Source organism: Rhinolophus ferrumequinum, chromosome 3 (assembly GCF_004115265.2).
Source record: "Rhinolophus ferrumequinum isolate MPI-CBG mRhiFer1 chromosome 3, mRhiFer1_v1.p, whole genome shotgun sequence".
Taxonomy (NCBI): domain Eukaryota; kingdom Metazoa; phylum Chordata; class Mammalia; order Chiroptera; family Rhinolophidae; genus Rhinolophus; species Rhinolophus ferrumequinum.
In genome coordinates, this window is record NC_046286.1 from 21736316 (window position 1) to 21759265 (window position 22950).

The following is a 22950-nucleotide window of genomic DNA, read 5'->3' on the forward strand; positions in this document are numbered from 1 at the left end:
CCATGTTTCACCATCCTGCTTAGTCACTTGGCCATGCCAGACTTGGGTTTCCTATCTGCTTTCCTTACTCCTTGCATATGGCCTGTGTTCCTCTTGAGGCCAGCTCTCAGCCCCGGCTGTCTTAGAACACTACTTCTTGACACTACGATCTAGGCGAAGGCATAACAGGGAGAGTTGCCTACAGAAGAGAAACTGATCTCTTGTATTTTCCACAGTCCGTTTCGGATTGTTCCATTGTCAGCCATGACTTGGCACCTGGAAATATAAAGTTAAGGTCCTTTCATTCCATTGGCGTCACTCTGTCATGTTTTATCAGAGTAATGTTTTAGAACTAAATTTCTCTTTTGACCTCATCTTTGATGCTTTCTCCTATAATTTTTGTCTTGAAATCTATGCTCTACTAATACGCATCTCCATTCAGCTACATTTATCTTATCTGTTCCAGACAGTCAAACCCTATCACATAGAAACACATAGAGATTGGATGGATAAATAAATTATTAGAATCACTCCCTTACTACATAACTACATTATAAAGCCAATGAAATCAATATATGAAAAAAAAATTTCCTGCCTGTCTTTTGTAATGTTCCATTTTGCAAAAACTGGAACTTAATTCAATCCCAGTTCACTTTATCTCCTTGTTTTAGCGTTTACATTTCAGGGAATGATGCAGTCAATGCTAAAAGACAGGGAAGGCAGAAGCCAAGGGATGAAAGGTGAGGGGATGTGGCTGGGACGTGCCGTGCTGTTTCCTAAGGCTGCACCACCCTTCAACGCTGTGGTAACACTTTGCAGGAGGCCAGAGCTCTGCTGAGCTCTTAAGAGGTTAGAGTCTGATTTGAAGCAAAGCTGGTGTCTTTATTATACCATTAATTGTGTAACAAGAAAATAGCTACTAAGGGGGAAAAAAGTAAACAAAATTTTCCTACTTATGATCCTTTTTTAAAATACGAGGTGCTATGCCCAAAGGTAAATGTATAAATTTTTGGGTGTATTTGTTTTTTTAATTTACTTATTTCCATCACCTGACTACTACTTTCTCTTATTTTGCAGCAATGAAGTTGGAGCAGAAGCCAAAACCCCAGGCTGCGCTAAAGTTTTTGGAATGCGGGTGCTAATTTGCTAGATTTCATCCCCCCCCCGCCCCGCCCCCAGAGTCTGAGGGTTCCCTTTAGCAGTGCAGCAGTGGAACTAAAAAAAAAAACTTTCTTGCAAGCATATAACATCTCAATACTCTCATAACACCCAGCATAGGAGAAATTTACCTCCAGCTTCTTGCACCACTGTTAGCGCCTTTAATACCTTCTGTTAAGCTGACAGCAGTTCTAACATGCCCCTATACTTAGCAGCCAAATAAAGAAGAATCATAGGTAAATAGAAAATGGCTGTGACCATTTTTCAACACCAGTTTTATTTAATGCATACATGACTTACTGAATCAGGTTTTATTCCCTTTTGGCTTTTTTTTTTTCCACATGTGAAGACAAGGAACAAGTTTTACAAAAATGAGTCTTTGCCTGCTTTCAGGAGATGCTAATATCGAGGGGTTCATTTGGGAGGTCCTAGACACGAGAACGTTAGAATTTCACATGACACACCCTGTTTTCCTGTACTGTTGGGGTTCTGTGCTGCCCTATAGACTATGTATCGGGGTCAGGCCAGCGATGTTGAGTGTCGTGTCATTGGAATGTCTCTAACATGACTCTCTCTTCTCCTCTCTCTGTTGCCACATGATTCTTGTGGGGACTACTTCAGAGTCAGTTTGTCCTCATAATCTTGGGAGCAGCAAAGACATAGAGCAAAGCCTCACTGTGGTAACAATTCGGGGAGCCCACTTTCCAGCACACCCAGTTCCCACATATTGGCCATATCCCAGTAGTCTGTCCTAGTCTTCTATAAATGGTTTTCTTCTGCAGCCTTCTGCCCAACTGGGAAGCTTAGGACAAGACACACTAAGGAAGAACCCATGGCAATTTGCACAGTGAGCTCCTGGTAGTAGAGGAACCTTAGTGAAGGCTGATTTCCTCACCCCTTGCACATAACCCATGTTCCTCTTGAAGTCAGCTGTGTCTGAGCCATAGCTCCCCCAGACAACTGCTTCTCCTCCCCATCATCCCACCTAGAGCAAAGCCGAGAGAGTTGCCTACAGAAGAGTAACTGGCCTTCTTTATTCTTCGCCCACCATTTTGGATTGCTTCATGGTCAGTCATCAGTTGGCTCCTAGAAATATAAAATTGTTATCTCAATTAGTGGGTGAGGAATAATGAAGCCTTAGCAGAGTTCTCTGCTCATCTCTCCTCCTCCAAATAAAAACTGCTCCATCAACCTGCTAAATTGTGTGAGGCATCACTTTAGATTATTGGTAATAATCTCTAGTGTTCCCTGTGCTCTTATCACAGGCCAGACATCACACCAGTGCTTCATGTGAATTTAATTTAACCTTCACAATGAGTCTGTGATGTAGATAATATTATTATTCATATTTTATGTTTATAAGTATAGGCTCCAAAGGTTAAATCAAGCTAGTAAGTGATACAGGCAGAATTCAAATCCAGACAATCAGATTCTAAGACCAAGCCTTTTATTCAATCATTCATTCATTCATTCATTCATTTTTTGACTTTGAGTATAAAAGTTTGAGTTGATCACACTCCCCAGTGAAGCTTGCTATTATAAGTTTGGGCAAAACCCCTCTACCGTGTACTTGTTGACTAGATGATTGATTGGATGATTTTTATAATAATTTCTATCTTGCCTTCTCCTTCTGTAGGCACACATTTTTGTGATTTTAATGTATATTCTTTACTCATATATATTTAAATGTAAGTAACGTTATTGTTTATATTCCAGGTCTTTTCTTTCTTTTTTTTTTTTCCACTCAGCACTATGACTTTTAAGCTCTATCACATTGCTCTGCAAATGACTAGTGGATTGTTTCCTCACCTCCACATGGTGTACCTCCATCACATTTTACCAACCCACCCTCCCCAGTGGTGATCTCTCAGGCTGCTTCCCTTTACCAGGAATGGTTGTGATGTACGTCCTTGCATGTGCCCCCATGTGAACCTTGGTGAGAATTTCTCTGGAATATATACTCAGGATTAGAATTGTTTAATCACAAATATGCATGTACTTAATCTAAATCCTCCCAAATTGCTTGTCTCTAGAATGTAGGTATCCATTTTCATTTCCATCAGCAATGCATTAGACTCTTATATCTTTACATTCCTCTCTACATTTGTAGGTCTGAGCTTTGAAACACTAAGTTATACTGTCATTAAAGACAACTTTCAGGACGGGAAGTTTGTTTAAACATGGGGTCCTATTCCTGCTAAGTTTTCCAATTCTCAGAGACTTTTATATCCTTTAACTAATTGCAGTTGTTAGTCAGGTATCATTGTCTTCATTTTATTGATGAAAACTTGAACCTGAAGGGTAATTTGACTGAGGGCACCACATTGTTATTGATAAACCTAAATCTTTTGATTTTCCTACTGTTATTTCTACTAAAACAAGCTGCATCTGAATGTCATGGTCTAAACTATTTGTTCAGTTTCTCAGCAAAGATCAGAGTCTTAAAAGCATGAGTTCAAGAGGGGCAAGTGTTGCTTGTGGGGAGAACATGGAGAACTGGCAGCTTTTCGGGTTGGTGGTACTAGCATTCAGGGCCCTGAGGAGCTCAGCAGCACCAGGCAGGTGAGGAGGAAGCGGGTAGGAACAGGTCGTATGGATTAGACAGACATTGGGGTTGTGTCTTTTTTTGCATTCCCTGGGAAGAAGATTCTAAGACAAGGATTAACAGTTTATTTGGGAGGTGATTACAAAGAACACTGGTGAGGAAGTGAAGGAGTGAGCTAGGGAAGAGAAGGCACCAATAAACAATCCATTAGAAAGCCAGTTACAGCAACGAGCAACTGGATCTCATCCCACTGGGGAGTTCTAGGACGCAACATTGAACATGTCTCAGAGTTAATTCCACTTAGAGGAAAGGAAACTAGGGTAGTTATTCTATTCTTTACATGGTAGTGACTTTTCTTTTTGTAAAGCATTTTTTTTTTCATTATGAATACCCACACAGGACTCATTATTTTCACTGGAGAAAACTGGTATGTTTATTAAATATTGTTCTTTATTGTCTCTGAAATAAAGTTCAGGAAGCCAGAGTTAATTGAAAGCTTAAGTAATAAGGCAATATTTTCAGAATTTTATTTATTGGATGAACAGAAGTTTCTGCAGTTAGTAATGGGAACAAAAATGCTTCTTTAACTAGGCTGCCATGGATTTTCATGTTTGAAACAACCTTTATCTATTAGAAATTAAATCAACTATGTGAGAGGATAACTTGGTTTGTAAGAAGTAAAGATTATTTTGCTTAGACCAAGTCTGGAGGCCTTGGAATAATCAAATAGTAATTAGGAAATACTACTGAATATATTTTAAAATATATTTTACATTTTTAGGACTTTCCACATATTTCTGTGGCATGTTGTAAAATTAAACATCATGTTCCTGTCATGTTTTAGAATATTCTCTATTTGACTAGAAATCAATTTTTTCTTTATTTATACTTTAATGGATATATTTAATTTCTTCTTATAAATTTTAATTCTAATGAATTTATTTGTAATTTTTTACCATCACTTAAGCACCTGAGTCCAGATTTTCCTTAACTAGAAAATCTGGGAATAAATTCAAAAATTGAAACTACGCAATAGACAGAGTACTAAATAATGTAAAAATAAAACAGAACAAAAAAAAGACTAAATTTTCCAGGTGTCTACAGATGGTGACTCAGAAGTACTGAACAGAATCTCAAAGTAAAAACAGAAGATTCAAGTACAAAGAAAAAAAGAAACCCCTGTGCAATATTTAGCTAAGAGCGTGCTTTGTAAAAGTACTAATAGACAGGCAAAAATTGGGATATAATGGGAATGGGACTGCAAAATATTTCTCACAAGGCTGAGGAGGCATTCTCAAATAAATTTAAACTGAATTAAATCACTTAAGGGAGTAGGGGTTCCAGCAATTTTGTCAACTGTATATTGGGTCACAGTTCAGTCCTTTTTGTTTTTTTTTTCCCAACACTAGTTTACGTAAAAATTGTGGAGAAATTAAAAATAGCAGCATTTTTTTTTCCCTGACAAACAGATATAGTACACATGAAATTTTTTACTTAAGTATTTAGGATTAGAAAAGGAAGTAGATTTTGAACAATATGTGGTAGGCCATCCTCTGACTTTTTAAAAATTGTTTTACAGTTATAAAAATATTAGATAGGTTCACCAGAATTTGGAAAAGTATACCACCAAGAACTCAAGCTTTTGTTAATGATTATATTCTAGGTTAGTTAGGAAGAAAGTTTTTTCCCAGCATTTCTTTTTGCACAAAACTAATGACATTTTCCTAAGAGGAAGAAAATTAAAATATGTATGTTTTCCTCTGAGTTTTCTATCCTACCACTAATCATAGATTTTACTTGCAGCAAAGAATTGAATCTCTAAACAGAAATGTATTGAACTGCCACAGTGATTTTTGTTTAAGGGCCTACCCTGAACTAGAATGATCTGAATTTTTAGAGTGTCACATTTTCAGTGTTTCTAAAAATAAAAGTTGAAAATCACAATTCCATTTATCTTTTCTCCAATAAAATCTCCCCCAAATTTAACTTTATCATGTTGATAAAACAATGAAAATGTATGTGAAATCAATCATTTTGAAGTTACATTTAGCTCAGAGCAGGAAATTTTTATATTATTACAGTGCATTTTAAATTATTTATCTTTAATTATTTTTAATGTTTTAAACTTGTCTAGATAATGATTTCATCTTGAACAAGCGTACGCATGCAATACACATGCACATAGTTACTCCTAAGGTTGTATTTATTGCAGAACTGAAAGTTGAGATGCCGTGCTCACGTAGGAAAGAAAATGGAGTAGTCTTTAGTAGAATCTTTCAAGATAAATGGGTTGTGACTTCTTAGGTACTTATCAGTCTGCCTTGATGAGGCTCAGTGTTTTCATTTGCAAAATATATGTCAGGCTAAATTTTTCTTCTCTCGTTTTCCTCCCAATTAAAATAATTATGTAAATTTGTTGCTTGGTTGTAGGAAATTTGACTCTACAGTTTGAAATTGAGGAACCGAATAATTTTAGGAAAGTGGGGTTATGTTTCAGCACCATGGGCCTCTTAACAGTCCTAGCTATACCTTTTAGAATGACCAGGACCACTTGTACCAGAATGAGTGAAAATGCTTTTTAAAAAAGTCTTTTTCTGGTCCTTTGCCATGCTTATTGAATCAGGGTATATGAAGTGGGCCCAGAAATCTGCTTTTTAAATATTAAATGTCTGGGTGATCATTATGCCAACAAACTTTTGATAACCACAGATCCTTAGATCAGTATGGTAGATAAGCGGGAAGAACAGAGATGTTCTATGTGCTTAAGATAAGGATGTTATGACATTGTTTATTTTACTGTTGGTGGGAGGAAGTAAGAGAGAAGCTATATTAAATGTTTTTGCATCAATCAGATAAGGGTGGATAATGTAATTACACTGAATAAAGTTAGGCTAAGTACATAATAGAACTAATAAATTATCTAGAATTGGCAATCTACTGCTGAATTTTGCAGAAAAGAAAATGATTTACCATTGTTTTGGTTGTAAATATTAACAATTTAGAATGAATCTCAAGTCAAAGATACAGGGCAGAAAATAGAGATGATTAAAGTAACAGATTATATTTTTTCTTTTATTTTCCTTCCATATGCCAACTGGGGCTAAGAAAAGAAAGAACTAGCATCTATTACGAGTCCCTGAAAGGCGCAACATGTAGACTCATCTATGTATGTTACCTCATTTTAATTTAATCCTTCCCAAAATCATACATGGTGGTCATTACTGCCCCAGTAATACAGAGAACCACTGAATAGAGATCGTAATAGGTGAGAACCTCTCCATCAGCTTGGCCTGCAAATTCCTTCAATTATGTTATTTTTCAGATCAATAGCTCATGTCTCCACTTCTCCTATTAGTAGTAAATCTGAATGACCATGTTTCAACATTGTGCTCTGGTTCCCCTCATCCAAAGACTCCTTTATGCGAGCTAAACACCATTTCGGGCCATAGATTCCACTTCTCTTACCTAATCTTGATGGGCCTCATACTGTTCGAACAATTCTTCCCAATTGAACAAAATCTGCCTCAAGGTGACTTGTTTCTTCAATTACGAAGAAGGACTAAAGTATTTTTTTTTTCTTTTTTAAAAAAATTCTGCCTCACTCAGCACTTCATCACAATAAAAGAGGATTTAGAGATAAAATGCATTTCAGTGGTATGCAAGCTGTCCTTCACCCCTTTTTCTCAGAGTGCTTTACCACGCTAATGTTGAAAACTGCTGTTACACTATGCTGTTCCCTGAAAAGTTGAGAAAGCCCAGTGTGATTTATCCACCATCTCAGAACACATTTTGCTAAACCATTCTCAGTAATATGTATAGAATGCTACCTCTAGTTAAGACTGGCTTGATTTCTTGCTGTAAGAAATTCCATGCCCTCTCCAAGATTTCTGTGAATTCTCAAAAGCTTATATTTTTCCTAACCTCCTCTAGAACAAATTTCCATCTTCAGTGGAATATTCATGCTCTATTTTTCATCTTGCTGCTACAATCTTACAGAATCCTCAGTGTGAGTCACAACCTGTTTACTTGATAATCCCCACTGAAAAATCCCTTCCAATAAGGTGTGGAATAGACATTTACTGGAGATTTGTGGATAATGGTGAGGGATGGGAGAGACAAGGACTTAATAGTGTGGTATCAAACCACAGACTATTTAGTATTGCAGATAGACTATGTTTTGTGAAGTCTCTGTCTATATAAGCAATTTCAATCAGCAAAAATCAGCATGGCAGCTCCATGTAGAGGCCCAATCTTGCATGATTCTGTGAAACAACAACAACAACAACAACACATAGGTCATCCAGAGTGATCGCTTCATTAGACCATTCTCTTATAACAGGTGCCAACCCGCAGCACCATGAGACGACCCCTACACACAACTCTCTGAGCATCCTACTGTACCTGTTTTACCCAAGCATGGGGTAGAGGGTCAACATACCCTACATGGGATAAATAGAGGCTAAGTCCCATGAACTTCCTTGTCCAAACTCAGAATTCCCCATTTGGATAATATTGTCGACCCTGACTCATTCCAGCAACCAAAGATGGGTTTGGACTCTTTTGAGGAAGGTACTCTAAATACAGAGAGCCCAGGGGATGGATCCCACTTGCTCATGGATGAGGGGGAGTGCTGGGGATCTGAATTGGTTTAGACAACAAAGAGAATGGTCCTTGAGAAGGAGAAAGATGAGCACAGAGAAAAGTGTTGTCAAAGAGCTAACTTGCAACTCTTCAGGGCAAGGGTGATAACAAGTTTCATCTTGAACATGAACTATAATCATTTGATTATGGCTGCCTGGAACTCTGTGTGGAGGATTCTGAAGCCAAACCTATTCTCCAAAGCTCAAGGCCATGATCAGGAAATGATTATGCTATGAGAACAGAACGAGGGATTGGAAAGACTGATGTCAGATGTTTGCCATTCTGACTGGAAAGAGTTGCCTCAACCCCCTTCACCTTGGATCAGTATAAAGGCTTACATATATAACCTTACTGGTATTCATTGATCTGTATTGAAATATTCAAAAGGAAGTTTAGATTATTCTAGAGCCATAAGCTGATAGTGATGAAGTACAGGGCTATGCCTACTTGTGTGTGGGGGAGAGAGAGAGAGAGAGAGCAAGAGAGAGAGCAAGAGAGAGAGAGAGAGAGAGAGAGAGAGAGAGAGAGAGAGAGAGAGAGAGAGAGAAAGTTAGGAAGCAGTTATAGATTGGGAGAATGCAGCTGGATTAAAAATGAAAGATTTATTTGACAACCCATCTGCTTTTGTTCCCTTGCCCACCTGATTCTCATCCCTGAATTTAGTGAAGATCCAACAGGCTGTGACACTGCTCAAGTCAAAGGCCTAAGATTACTGCCTCGTTAGCTTTCGAGAGTTGATTGAGAAGTATTTTTCAGGAAAACCTCCACTGAGATTGTGTGTGGGCTGGCCATGACTGAGAAGGGAAGTTCTCTGTGCAGGAAATATCTGAAAAGCATTCCCCAGGGCAGTTTAGCAGAGCAGAAGCTTATCAAGTGTACACAACGTATTTTTTTAGTAAAGTTCTGGCTGTAGGCATAAGTAGAAGTAGGATGCAAGATAAAAGGACCACTCAGTCCACTGTAGGTTTTCATTTATAATTTTTATTAATTGCAGAGATAAAGTACTTACTAAGGAAATGGTCTGACATGTAATAGTTTTAATAACCAAAAAAAGGCATTTTATGAAACAAAAATAACAGTTTCAGAGTTGATATGCAACCTTAGCCTCATATATTCTACTCCATTTAAATCCTCTAAAGTAAGCACCATTCTCACGTAACCAGTCAATGGAAACTGAAAAGTTTTCTGGGTATTTTTCCAGAAAGTCCAGTGTATTTTCAATCAACAGCACTTTTCACTGTTTATCCCAATATTTCCATCTACTTCTAAGATAGAGTGGAAAGCATAGGCCACCTTAACCATAGCTTATTATTCAATATATAACTACCAATGGAGACTCCCAAATGGTTCTAGTTTAGTGGACCCCCACCCCTTTCCTGAATAGGTTGGCCCTGGGGTCTGTGTCTCCACAGCTGCACCAGAAACTTGAATATAGCAAATTGTCTAGAATATAGGTCCAGACAGTTAAGGGATCAGCATCTCAGGGAAGTGTCAGATCAGAACCCAAGATTTGGTTCAAACTCAAGTTGAAAAATTGAAGGGGACCTAGCAATGAGAGAGGGGCTGAATATATCAGTGACCAAGAGGAGCTGAGAAGGTGGAAGTTTTGAGTTGGTAAAAGGGGCTGAAAAAGCTTGTCAGAGAAACTCTGCATCTACTTACTGCTGCGTAGGGCAGAGGATGCCTGAACAAACAACTCCAAAGTAGACAAACACAATAGTTTGGGTTATTTATTTTACTGTGATGATTCCAAGTTACTTAAGTTTTGTGGTATTTTCACTTTCTGTAAAGGAATAAAGAAGGGGAAAAAGCTGTGGTAGATATTTAGCTAAAATTTTTAGAGACTACTTTCTGTAGGTTTATGGCTAAACAGTATTATTTTACCTCTTAGGAAGGACTCTGAGTAAAAAACTATTTTTATTTAGGAAAATCAATAAGCCACTTGGCTGGGTAAAGAGAAGATCTGAGAAAGAGATATTAAAATACTTGCATAAAATTTAAGAAGGAATCTACGTGTGGAATGGAGCTAGGGAGACAGAAGATGGAAGAAGGTAGAAAGCTTCTAGGAAGAAACTAAAGATACCAATTTAGCATAAATTCTTCATTCCCTTTTAAGAACAGGGAAGTCTAAAACCCAATTTAACATGATTTGTGTTCTACTGCATCTTTCCTTTTTACCAGTTTATAAAAACCCCTACTTTTTAACTGCAGAAAAGAAATATGCTCCTTTTAATATTTTGCTTCCAGAATTAAAACTTGTCCTTATTCCTAGTGCTATTGAAACCCACTGTCACTCATAGCTTAAGAAGGGACATGGACCTAATTCTGGTTAGTGAGATTTAAGAGATATCCACTTGGGGTCTCCTAGTAAAGATTTCTTAGCTCTTAAAAAGACACAATAGGAGATTGAAGTCTGCAAGATTGTGGAATAAGAAGCCTGATTCCCTCTCTCTCTCATAGAGATTCAATTCAACAACAGTACCTGGGCCAATTCCCTTTGTGGGAAATCTAGGAGCAAGGTAGGAGGCTATTGCACCCCAGATGAGCATGAAACCATGTTCATCAAAACTGGCACCTTCTAACATAGTCCCTCCCCCTGGCATAGTGCCACACACTTTGAAGGATACAGCTCCTGGCTTCTACCAGGAGAGGAGAAGAGAAGACTGGACCTTATATCTGACATTCTGACTTTTGGGTGGCTGCTCAAAGGACTGGTTTCTCTCTCATCTGTCTGGGAATATGGATGGGAACTGGCATAGTCTAAAGCTGGGGTCTATTGAGAACAAAAAGGAGTTGGGTGGTGTGCTACTGCTTCGTGATACAGCAGGCAGACACCAGAGGGAGCAAGAGACTCTGAGCTCCAGAAAAAAGAGAGCACCAAATCTTTCTAAATGGGAATGATTTCTAATCCAGAGAAGGCACACCCACAGAAAAGGTTTGTAAGGTCCCCAGAACCTGTAGCCAGGACAATTGGTGAAGGTCTCGCTCTGTATGAAGCCAGTTCATAAGGAATGGGAGAGGTGTTTGTTTTTTCAAATATGGGGATACAAACACAAAGTTATAAGAAACATGAGAAGCAGGAAAAATGGGCCAAACAAACGAACAGAGTAAATCTCCAGAAACTGATCCTAAAGAAATAGAGGTATGCAAATTACCTGACAAAGAAATCAAAATAACCATCATAAAGATGTTCAATGAACTCAGGAGTACAAGCAACAAAACAAGAATTTCAACAAAGAGAAAATATAAAGAAGGGCCGCACAGAAATTTTGGAGTGGAAGAATACCATAACTAAAATGAAAATTTCAAAAGAGAGGTTCTAATAGAGAGTTGATCAAGCAGAAGAATCAGTGAACTCAAATACAGATCATTTGAAATTATCCAATCAGAACAATAACAACAACAAAGAATAAAAAAGAGTGAAGGAACTTATGGAATCTCATGTTATGTGGTTTTACTACAATTTAAAAAAGGGGAGACACAAGCAACATAATTCATTTTTCTGACTTTATATTGATATGGGGAGACACATGAGCTATTGCTTATTTTGCAATATTGAGAAGTAATGACAGAGTAGAATGTAGAGATAACTTTGGTTATTGATCATGCCTTTGAGTTGCTCTATTAAGCAACCCTAGAGATACCACATCATTTATTAATAAAGCCATTTTATGTTGAATTTATGGTACTTACCACCCAAACCATCTTTATAAATATATTACTTGTGAAGATTTGTCCTTAGCAAATTGAAGTTACCTCATGGGGAAATGCCATAAATGAATTGGAGAAAACAACTTAAAAATAAATAAATAAATAAATAAATAAATAAATAAATAAATAAAGACAAAATATTGAGCATAGAGTTAACATATAACTCAACAATGCCATTCCTAGGTATATATCTCAAAGAAAAGAAAATATATGTCTACAAACAACTTATACATGAATGTTAGTAGTAGCATTATTCGTAAGTGCCAAACTATAGAAACAACCCCTATGTCCATCATCTGATGAATAAACAAAATGTACTGCATTTACACAATGGGATATAATTTGGTAACAGAAAGAAATAAAGTACTGATATGTGCTGTAGAACTAGTGAACCTTGAAAATATTATGTTAAGCAAAATAAGCCATAAAAGCCTGATATTGTATGATTCCATTGATATGAAGTGTACACAATAGACAAATTCATAGAGACACAGAGTGGATTAGTGATTGCCAGGGGCTCAGGGGTGTGGATGTTCCTTTTTGGGGTGATGAAAATATCCAAAAATTGGGTATTTATGATGATTGTACAACTTTGTGACTATACTAAAAAAAACAAAACAAAACACTGAATCTTTCACTTTAAGGGAGTGAATTTTATATTATGTGTATACTATCTTAATAAAACTATAATCAAAAAAGAAATGAAGAAATAAAAACAATTTAAGGAAAAATGCCCACCAAAATTTATTTGACTGTCTAAAAAGGGAAAGCACATGGCTTATGAGAAAAAAGAAAATTAGATTATTATCTGAGGTTTTAATACTAAAGTTGAAAATTCCAGAATTCCAGAAAAAGATGGCGTACAATATTTAAGATATTCAGGAAAATGTGAAAAAGAATTTTATACTCAGCAAAACTGTCCTTCAACTATAAATGACACGTAATGACACTGACAAACTGTCCAACATGCAAGAACTCGGGGGACATTGCTGCTAGGAACCTCATTAAAAAAGAAATGTACCAGTGAATGAACTTCAGACAACCAGAAATAACCAGAGAGACATGGTATTATAGACAGGGAAGTAAGCAGTAAGTACCAGATACATAGCTAGTTGTACAATTAAGACTGGATTAAGCTTAAAGTGCCAGAGTATAGTATGCATAACTATATGCTTTGACAGTGTAGCTATAGGAAGTCATTAAAAAAAGTGGAAGGAGAATGGGGAATACATTTATGATATTGTGATTTAAAATAAGAAATATATATTTGGTCTTTGTCCAGGCTTTCTTTTCTGGCTCACAGCTCCCAAAACTCTTGGAATTTGCCAAGTGTTAAGAGTGATAAAGGTATCTTTTGTTATGTTAATGAGGTGACTTTTGGGGCAGAACCTAAGGATAAGGGGCTGGTTGGCAGTGGAGCCAACCATGTGATAAGAGGATTAGAACTTTCAGTCCTACCCCCAGACCTCTGGGGAGGAGAGAGGGACTGGAGAGGAAGTTCAATCACCAATGGACCATGATTTAATCATTCATGCCTATGTGATGAAGCCTCCATAAAAACCTGAAGGGACTGGATTCCGATAACTTCCGAGTTGGTGATCACATGGAGGTGTTGAGAGGGTGGTGCACCAAGAGAGGGCATAGAAGCTCTGTGCCCTTTCCCCATGCCTTGCCCTATGCGTCTCTTCCATCTGGCTGTTCCTGAGTTATATCCTTTTACAATCAACTATTAATTTAGTAAGTAACATGTCTCTGAGTTTTGTGAGCTGCTCTAACAAATAAATCAAACCCAAGGAGGGGGTCCTGGGAACCTCTGATTTATGGCCAGTTGGTCAGAAGCACAAGTTAAAAACCTGGACTTACAATTGGCATCTCAAGTGTGTTGTGTGTGGGGGTGAGGAGAAGTTTTAGAAGGCTGCATCTTAATCTGTGGAGTATAATGATATCTCCCTACTGGCAGTATAAGGATGTGGTCGAATTGCTGTCCCAGTTGGTGTGCAGAGAGTTGTTTGGTGGTGTGTGGGAACTCCTCCTCCTTTTAAAATTGGAACCAGAACCCTTTTAGCTACTTTAAATAAAGGTATTTGTTGTAGTGGTTTTAGGATTTTTGACTGTTTTTAGTAATCAAATTGGGTAATAGTATTATTGGTATTATTATTCTGAAACTGTTGTGTGTGGAATGTGGGATAAAGCCAGTGAGTAAGTGAGGAGTATTCTAATTCTATTAGCTCCTGGATCTTTGAAACTAGATTCTTAGTGTGGGAGAAGGGGTATGCAGGTGACATAGAGAAAACTAAACACCCTGTAATCCTGATTTTGAGTTGGAATATTAGTTGAAAACTACTAGAGATGTTCACTGAAGATACCTAGAAACACTCACTGACCAAATATCAATGACATTTCTAGCAATTGTTTTCAAATACTATTTCATCAAAGGAAACTCTGGCTCCTTGGACAAATAGCTGATTTACATTCTGAAATATACAAGATGATCAAGGAAGCTATTGAAGACCGCTACAGTCATGTCGGACTCACTCAGGAGCAAACTCGAAGAGGCTGTCACTGGCCAAAGATGGAACAATTTAAATTTCAATAAAAATAAAATTGAAATGGATTAAAACCCATGAATTTATAATAATATTAAAAAGTAATTCATCATGTCAGAAGATGACTGGAAACTAATTTATTATCTTAAAAACTGGGTAAATAAAAGGAAAGAATGAAGGTGATATCCTGGCTATGTGAGTTGCAGCAGCTGGGTAAGTAAGTAGTAGATGAAGGGAAGCATCTCCTTATAAAATTATTCCAGCTAATACTTGAAAATAAAATGATAGAATATTATTATTTTGCAACCTGCAATGAATTCCTAGATCTAGGAATCAAACGTCAAATGATGGCAAACATCAAATAAGAGGAAAAATTGGGCATTATGTGCCTCCTGATTAAAGAATATGTCACTATGTACATTCTGTCAAGTGGACCGAAGCAGACCTGATCCAGCCTCTATGTCCTTCTGCCAGTTTCCAGGCCATAAAGAAAATAGAAGAAAGCATTGAATGATGCCATGAAAAGGCAATCAACACAATCCAGATTGTGGGAAATAACAGGACAAACAACCTGAGCTCTTCAGCAGAAATATTGCAAAAATAAATTTAAAAAATGAGAAATGAAAAAGGAGAGTTTTCTAATGTAATCTAATTTCTAGATTAAAATTTCTGAGAGAAAAAGTCGAGAATAGTATTTATGAGGGAGAGAAGACGCTATGATTGAAATGGGGCCTATGGAGGTGGCTGGCAAGATTCTGGGTTTTGATTTGGGTGGTTATAGGTATATTCATCTTATAATAATTTAGTAAGCTACAAAACAAACAAACAAACAAACAGGAAATGCTAAGCATATATCTGTAAAGACTAAACATATCATCCATCTGTAACCCACAATCCACCCATCCTCAGTGTATCCCCCATATAATCACCCATCCATATTCCACCAGCACTGCAATATTATTAACAGTTAAAAGTAAATGAATTCTTATTATGTGCCAAAAGTTACTCTAATTTATTTACATGTATTATGCCATTATTTACTAATGTTATTTCCATATTACAATGAGAAAATCGAGGCACAAAGATGTTAAGTAACATGAGTAAGTTCATATAGTTACCAAGTCTCCTTGGAGTCAAATATTATTCAGCTAAGGAAATATACCTGGCTAACTCAGGTGGCAAAAGCAGCTTTAAAGGGGGGATCGATTGGGGGTTTATTAATTGATTATTCAATCGTTTCATAAAGTTTTTTGTTGAGTATCTTCTCTGTGCCAGGCACTGTGCCAGGGGCTTGGCTGCAGAAACCTTTGGGGTCATTACTCTCATTGCTCTCGTGTTACTGGCAGACTGGCAGCCAGACGAAGGTACCACAGAGTGTTTAGCTGGTTTTGTTGAGGAATGGAAGGCTAAGCTGATACCGAAGGATGAAGTACGGTTGGCCAGGCCATTTGCAGAGATATAACTACAGGTGTAAAGGCCTTGGGGGCATAGAGGAGCAGGATACATTCCAGGAAATGTGGAAAGGGTTCCCCAGCTTTCCTGGTATTTACACTTCAGCTTTCTCCATGCAGTTGCTGTTTAAGGACTAGTGACTTTAGAAAATCAGAACCAAACCAAAGCTAAAATCAAACACGTGCATCAAAGCGTACCTGGAATGAACTGAACTCATAACAAATGAAAATCTCATCCTTTCTCTCTGTCTCTCATTTTAATTGAATGACATACAGGGTCAAGACATTTAGGAAAGAGTGGGCAGGAGGCTCTGAACCAACTGGAACTGAAACTAAACAATATATCAGGCTTGTTCAGTGTGGAGCCAGAGGGCCGGATTAGTGCCAGAGTGAGGGGGTTTATGGTGTCATGTTTTTATCGTATTATTAAGTTTCAGAAAAGAGAGGTAACAAGTTTCCACCACAGGAAGGGTTTGAGAGGCTAGACCACTACTCTATGGCAACAATCCCTGTGTTGAGGAGATGAATTGAATTGAAAGTGTCTTTCCAACTGTTTTTCTAAAAAAGAACATTAGACATGCACTGGCCCTGCTTTAGGCTCAGTTCTGACCGTGGCTGGGACTCACCTCCCAACACTTGACAGCCTCATTCCCTTCTCCCATAGGGACTTCTTGGTGGACCGCATAAAAGTTAGGACACTGGGCTGTGCCACTGATTCTGGGTGTGAGTGTGGCCAAGTCACTGGATCTCAGTTTCTTCATCCGTGACATGAAGATTCCACCCTCTGCCCCCTACCTGGCGACATCTCAGAGCCTTTCTGGAATTGACACTCTGAGATTCTCTGATTAATATGTACCAACCCATGTTTCACTGAACAAAAATTGACTGAATAAGACTGCTGACCATGGTCACTAGGGCCCAGGGAACTGTGGTCCGAGCTTCAAAGGTCACTGACACACTATTCATTAACCAAACTGTCCACGTGCTGAGTTATATGACATTGTGTTCTAAGGCTATAATAGTCCATGGGGTTTCTGAGCGATGAAACAGGTATGACTTACAGAGTCAGGCCCCATCATTGCATGTGGTTATCTGTGTGCTCAGGCTTGCTTTTGTCCTCCTACTTCCCGAGTCTTGTTACCTAGAGCTTTGGCCCTGATGCCACCAGTATTTTCTTCCTCTATATGATTTACAAGATCATTTTATATTTTCCTACCAAAATTCTTCAGAGCTTGAGGGTTTTTTTTTTTTCTTTCATATTTTAAAATGCATTACTGTGATAAAAACAAAAAGGGCACCGTCTTTGGACTTAAGGCCTGGGTTTAAATTCTCTTGTTTTTTTACTTACTAGAATTGATTTTAGAAAAATTATTATCTCTCTGAGTTTCTGTTTTCGCATCTGCTAAATGGAGATACCATAGAATACTTTATAGTGTCACTGTGAGGATGAAATGAGATAAATGAAAAGATTAAGCACAATGATTAATTTTTTTGTGCCTTCCTTCATATTACTAACATTTCCTAATATGATCTTTATCTTTTATTTTCTTTTTAGCCCAAGTTATACTCAGCCAAACTCTGCATCAAGAGTATCCCAAGTGAGGTTCCAATGTGTATATTCTCATTCATATTCAGGAAAACTGGGTATTTGAGATTGTGATTAGAATATTGTTTTCCGTTTATGCCTCAACATCTATGACATACCCAGGCATTGGAGAATTATAGCTATGCTTTCCTTCTTCCATGTTTGAGCAGGATACCTATTAATTTACCTATCTCACTCTCTCTTTTCTAGGAATTCCCCAGCCCTTCTACTTACACACTGACCCACCATCTATACAGTCCTTGGGGGACCTGTGGTATAGTACATACAATTGTTATAATGATGCTCCCAAGTCACAATTCAATTATACAGAAAGGAAACTCTGACTCAAGAACCTAGCTAAATCCAGATTTAACTGGTCATGACAGGTACATGTCTCAGGATGGACCAATAAACTTCTTCACCAGAAATTTGGGTTTTTGACTTGAGAGAATTAATTCCATCTCCTATATAGGTGGCTGGATATTGAACAATCTCAGAAGCTTTCGGAGCTATTTTTCACAGTGGGTATAGGTAAAGATAGAAATGTAATTTGCAGTGAGAGTCAATGAAGGAAATGCATGAAGGGACATAGAGATGAGAGGGACTAATCTGAATTCCTTCCAGCCTGGCAGCTACTGGTTCTATTGATTCCCAAGAGCCACCTGCCTCCCTGCTACATACGCTTTCCATGCAACTTTCCAACGAATGCACTTATTTTTGCTTAAACAAGTTCTAGTTAAATTGTTACTTGTAACCAAAGAAGTTTAACAGATGGGTATGATATTAAAACTCACAGCCTGCTAGTCTGGGTTGTTCAGACTACCTAGAGAACATTATGTTAAGTGAATGACCACTGCAGCACTTAGACAAATGACCTGTTTTCAAATATTTTGTTGTGTAGATGTTTCCAGCAGCATTCTGTACTCCTAATAAGTTCATCCATCTTCTAATGATGTTCAGATACAAGTTTTCCAATGCACTTTTAGCTTAACATAGATTTTTAAGGAGTGTAGTTCATTAGAGTTAGTTGGAATATTTTGTGAAAACTTAAAACATACCCTAAGCAGAGGGTATTGACTGGGTTTAAAGCAGAGGACTCTAAATGGTGTTCAAGTTCTGTACTCTTAGGGTCCATTTAAGGAACTTCAGTGTATGACAACCATAAAACCCTTTCATCATGACAACTAGTGTGTAGAGTGTTTCAATAGTGATAACAAAAAGATCACTCAGATATGTAGAAAGAAGCCAATGTTGTACCATAGTAAAAGCATAAGTTCTATACTAAATTTTATTAGCTTGAATTATGATTTTGATACTTAGCAAGTGTGTGACTTTGGACAAGTTATTTAAACTCACCTATAAAATGGGAACCTTTACAGTAGAAATCTAAGATGCTGCCAAGTAGTATATGTAAAAGTCTTAATAAGTAGTCTGGCCCAGAGTTATAGCTCAATAAATGTTAGTTATTATTTTTATTACAGCTACGTAGCCTTAGCCAGATTTACAAATTCTTGTGTGCCTTAATTCCTAATTGGAATAAAAATCTGGAAGTTATTTATAATTCAAAGTATAATTCATTTACTTACATATTTCTGTGCTGGTTAACATTATCTTTTAAATTGTGTGCAGAAAAAAATTATACCAGTCAAAGACAGGTGATATAAAAAATTTAGGAGTTTTTAGGAGTTTAGAGTCTGGGACAATCGTTGAAGAAGATGAAAAAATAAATGATTAATAAACATCAAAAATAGGTATATGGAATATATACCACTAGTGCAAAATAGTGCTAAAAATAACAGTGTGTATTCTACATGTGCCAGGACCTAGCCTATTTTTCTTACATTACATACGTAAATGTGTGGATTACTGGTGAAAACAGAGGAGACTACCTCAAAGAATGCATTTCAGCTAATGCTGAAAGAGAGCAGAGGCAAGAGTTTAAAGAGATAAACAGGTGGACCTCTTCAGGATGGGAGCAGCATGGAAATAGATCTGAAGTAGGAGGTAGAGAGATTCTGAATGTCTTTCATCAAATAATGTTTAAGCACGTGCCATGTGCTATGCACTGTATTAGTCACTAAATTTGCAAAGACAAATAAAAATACTGACAGGAAAATTACTCTCCAAAGTGGAAGGCACATGAGTGAATGTCATGGGGGTCAATTCTTTGCAAATATGAAACCCACACCTTTTGTTCTCCTTCCTAAATGGGATTCCTTGCAGTCCTCTCCCAACTCAAGCAGGATCCAAGGAAGGAGAAGGAAACTATTGCTTAGAAAAAGAGGCCACTCATTAGTCTTAACTTTTAAAACTGACTTTCTTGACATTTTCAGAAAGTCAGTAGCTCTGAAAGAGATCATGAGAGAGGAAATAATTTTCTAAATTACTTCACCCTTCTTTAGCATATCAAGAGATAAGTGAATGATTGTGTTGAAGAGGTAGACTCTCTATGGCAGGGGAAGATATCTCAGGATATTGGGAGAAGACGTAGAATGTCAGCTGTTGCCCTTGAGGTTGTTAAGAGAAGCGGAAGGAAAGATGTAACACGGGAGAAGCTGAAGATCCCTGGAAGAATCCTAGTCTTCAGCTTGTTGCCACAACAAAATGGTCCATAAGTGATTGGATGGACGGGCAGCAGGAGGAATCCAGGTAGTGTGTCTCCTCAAGGCCCACACGCAGAGTTCTGGGGATCCTGAGGTTCCCAGATCAACAGGAGATGCTAATGAACCCAAAGAGATAGTGAGGGCTATGTTCAGAATTAGAAAACTATGTATTCTGAGTTTCAAGCCCCGAGCAAAATAACTAGAATCACACATTTTTATGTAGGTCCATCATGTCACCCACAATACATTTTCATTGCATATCTGAGAGTACTCATTAGCCCACATCATAGGGGATTGTAATGAAGTTGGACGAGATTACACTACTCCGAGTCTGGGTAGGGTTTTGCGGGAGGGGGTGATCTATATGCAGTATCTCATATGGACGTGACGAGGGGGATTCTTTGTAGACATGTTGTTCTTTGCTGGTAGAATATATTCAAGTCCTTAAGCATTAGTAGGAATGATTCAGACAAAATTAAAGAGGTGGGATTGCATTCCAGACCTCAGACACCACATGAGCAAAGGTTCAGAGGAAAGAAAGAACATATTCAGGGTGCTATGAGTATTTCAAATGACTGCAGCACAGAGTTTGAGGAATGTTTTAGATTCCCAAGGAAACAGACTCTAGGACACAGATGTCAGTGTAGGAGGTCAGTGTAGGAGGTTACTGGGAAGTGACGACACCTGTCAGGGAGTGAGGGAGGCAGGAATGGGCACTGGGGAAGGTTGGGCTGTGATACAGATCTCAGTATCCTGAGTTCTGGAAGTCGGATGGGGCTTTCAATTTGTCACAAACGGAAGCAATGAGAGGGTTTATGTATTCTCCTCCGACCTTAGATAAATGTTGCCTCAGGGCTGAAGGAGTGACCTTGGGTGAGACAGCTTCCTTTGCTTGAAAGCAATTCCCAGAAAAGGGTTTCAGGTGTGAGCTATCAGCTGACAACATTTTAATGGGTGGAGAAATAAGAGCCTCGGAGTCGAAGGGGTACCTGGGTGGCACATCACAGTATCCACTACGAGGTGTAAATTCGCAAAAGATGAAGTTAGAGAAGTAAGCATATACCAGGTAAACAGGGTCTTACAAATCATATTTTGGGTTTGGGCATTTTTTTTTAAAAAGCAGTGGGAAGTTATGGAAAAGTTTTAAGCAGGATGTTAAATCAATACAATCATGTTTGTATTTTAAAAATATCACGATGGCTGCTGTGTAGAAAATTGATTTGAGAGAGGCTACTGGAGAAAGGAAGACCTGTGCGGAAGCTGTTGCAGTCAAAGAGATGTGATGAGAGTTTGAATTAAGTGGCATTGGCAATAAGGAAAAGGGAACTCATTAAGGATATAAAGAGAAAGCAGAATTAAAGGTATCTACTTATGAATTGATGGAATGTGGGAGTGACTGAGAAAAATGAGTGAAGATACAGTTTCTGTCCTGGAAATATGAAGTAGGAAATTTGGCCAAAGTCAATGCTATGTAGTTTTCATTTCCTTTTTCTTCTTTCTGGCACATGGACGACTATTCTCGGCAACCCTCTTGCAGTTAGGAGGGACCATGTAACTATCTTTGTCTAACGAAATATAAATGTAGATAATGTCTGTTACTTCTGGGAGGAAGCAATTGAAACTTCTGTGGCATTCTCTAGTCTTTTTTCTTCTTTGGCAAGAAGTAGGGAGGCCATATGTTGAGATGGCAGAGCCACAGAATCAAAACAGCTGAGAATCCTGAGTCACGCTGTGGAGGACAGCTGCTTTAGACTGTTGCCCAGAAGCAAGAGAAGGACCTTGTGTGAGCTGGAAATAAACTTTACCTGTTATACTTTTGAGATTTGGTGACCATTTGTTCTCACAGAATAAGGCTAGCCTATCCTGATACATACTGGAAGACAGAAAAGAATTTGTGTCGTGGGTTGTGTGCGTGTGTGCGTGGCTGGGGGCAAAAAGAGAGGGGAGCAGAATAAGTAGAATGCAAATTTAGTTTCAGAAATGTTTAGTTTAAGATAACTGAGAGATGTTTAAGTGGACATGTCCAGTATGCAGTTAAAATACAATGGAGTATTATGCAGCCATAAAGAAGAAAGAAATCTTACCATTGGCAACAACATGGATGGACCTAGAGAACATTATGTTAAGTGAAATAAGTCAGACAGAGAAAGACAAATGCCATATGATCTCACTTATGTGTGGAATCTAAAGAAAAGAATAAGTGAATGAACTAATCAGAAACAGTTTCGGAGACAAAGAGGAAAAACTGAGGGTTGCTAGATGGGAGGGCGGGTGGGGATAAGGGGGAAGGTGAGGGGATTAGAAAGCAGTCGGTAACCACAAGATTGCCATGGAGATACGAAAGTTAATTTGAGGAATGTAATCAATAATGTTGGAAAGATTTTGTAGGGTATACTTATAAGAAGTGGAGAGTACAGCATTAGGAATAGAGACAGTGGAAATGTAATGGCTGTGTGCGATGTCAGAGGGATACTGGATGGGGGGAGGGGGGTTCACACAGTGTGAGGGATGTAAATGATAAACGTCTAAGTATTACTTTGTCTTGTGCACCTGAAACTAATAACAAAAAAATATGGGCAAGGAATTTGAAGCAAATCTAGACTGAGGATATAGATCTTGAAAGGCATTATAGCCAGTAATTGAAGTCATCTGAGATTTCTAAACACTCTGATCTAAAATGATCTGAGCATATTATTTTCCTGGTAATGAACGGTATTTTTGGACCTTTTTA

General features: G+C 37.9%; 1 protein-coding gene across 2 annotated transcripts in view; it reads left to right on the forward strand.

Annotated features, from left to right (window-relative positions):
- MLIP (muscular LMNA interacting protein) overlaps positions 1 to 3341 on the forward strand; it is a 228300-nt gene extending 224959 nt beyond the window's left edge. The window contains exon 13 of one of the 2 annotated variants that reach the window (XM_033103387.1): positions 1057 to 3341. In XM_033103387.1, the coding sequence (XP_032959278.1) occupies positions 1057 to 1062 (6 nt within the window). In that variant the 3' untranslated portion in view covers positions 1063 to 3341. The remainder of the gene's footprint in view (positions 1 to 1056) is intronic. The other variant, XM_033103388.1, reaches the window with a different exon arrangement.
- The last annotated feature ends 19609 nt before the right edge of the window (positions 3342 to 22950 follow it).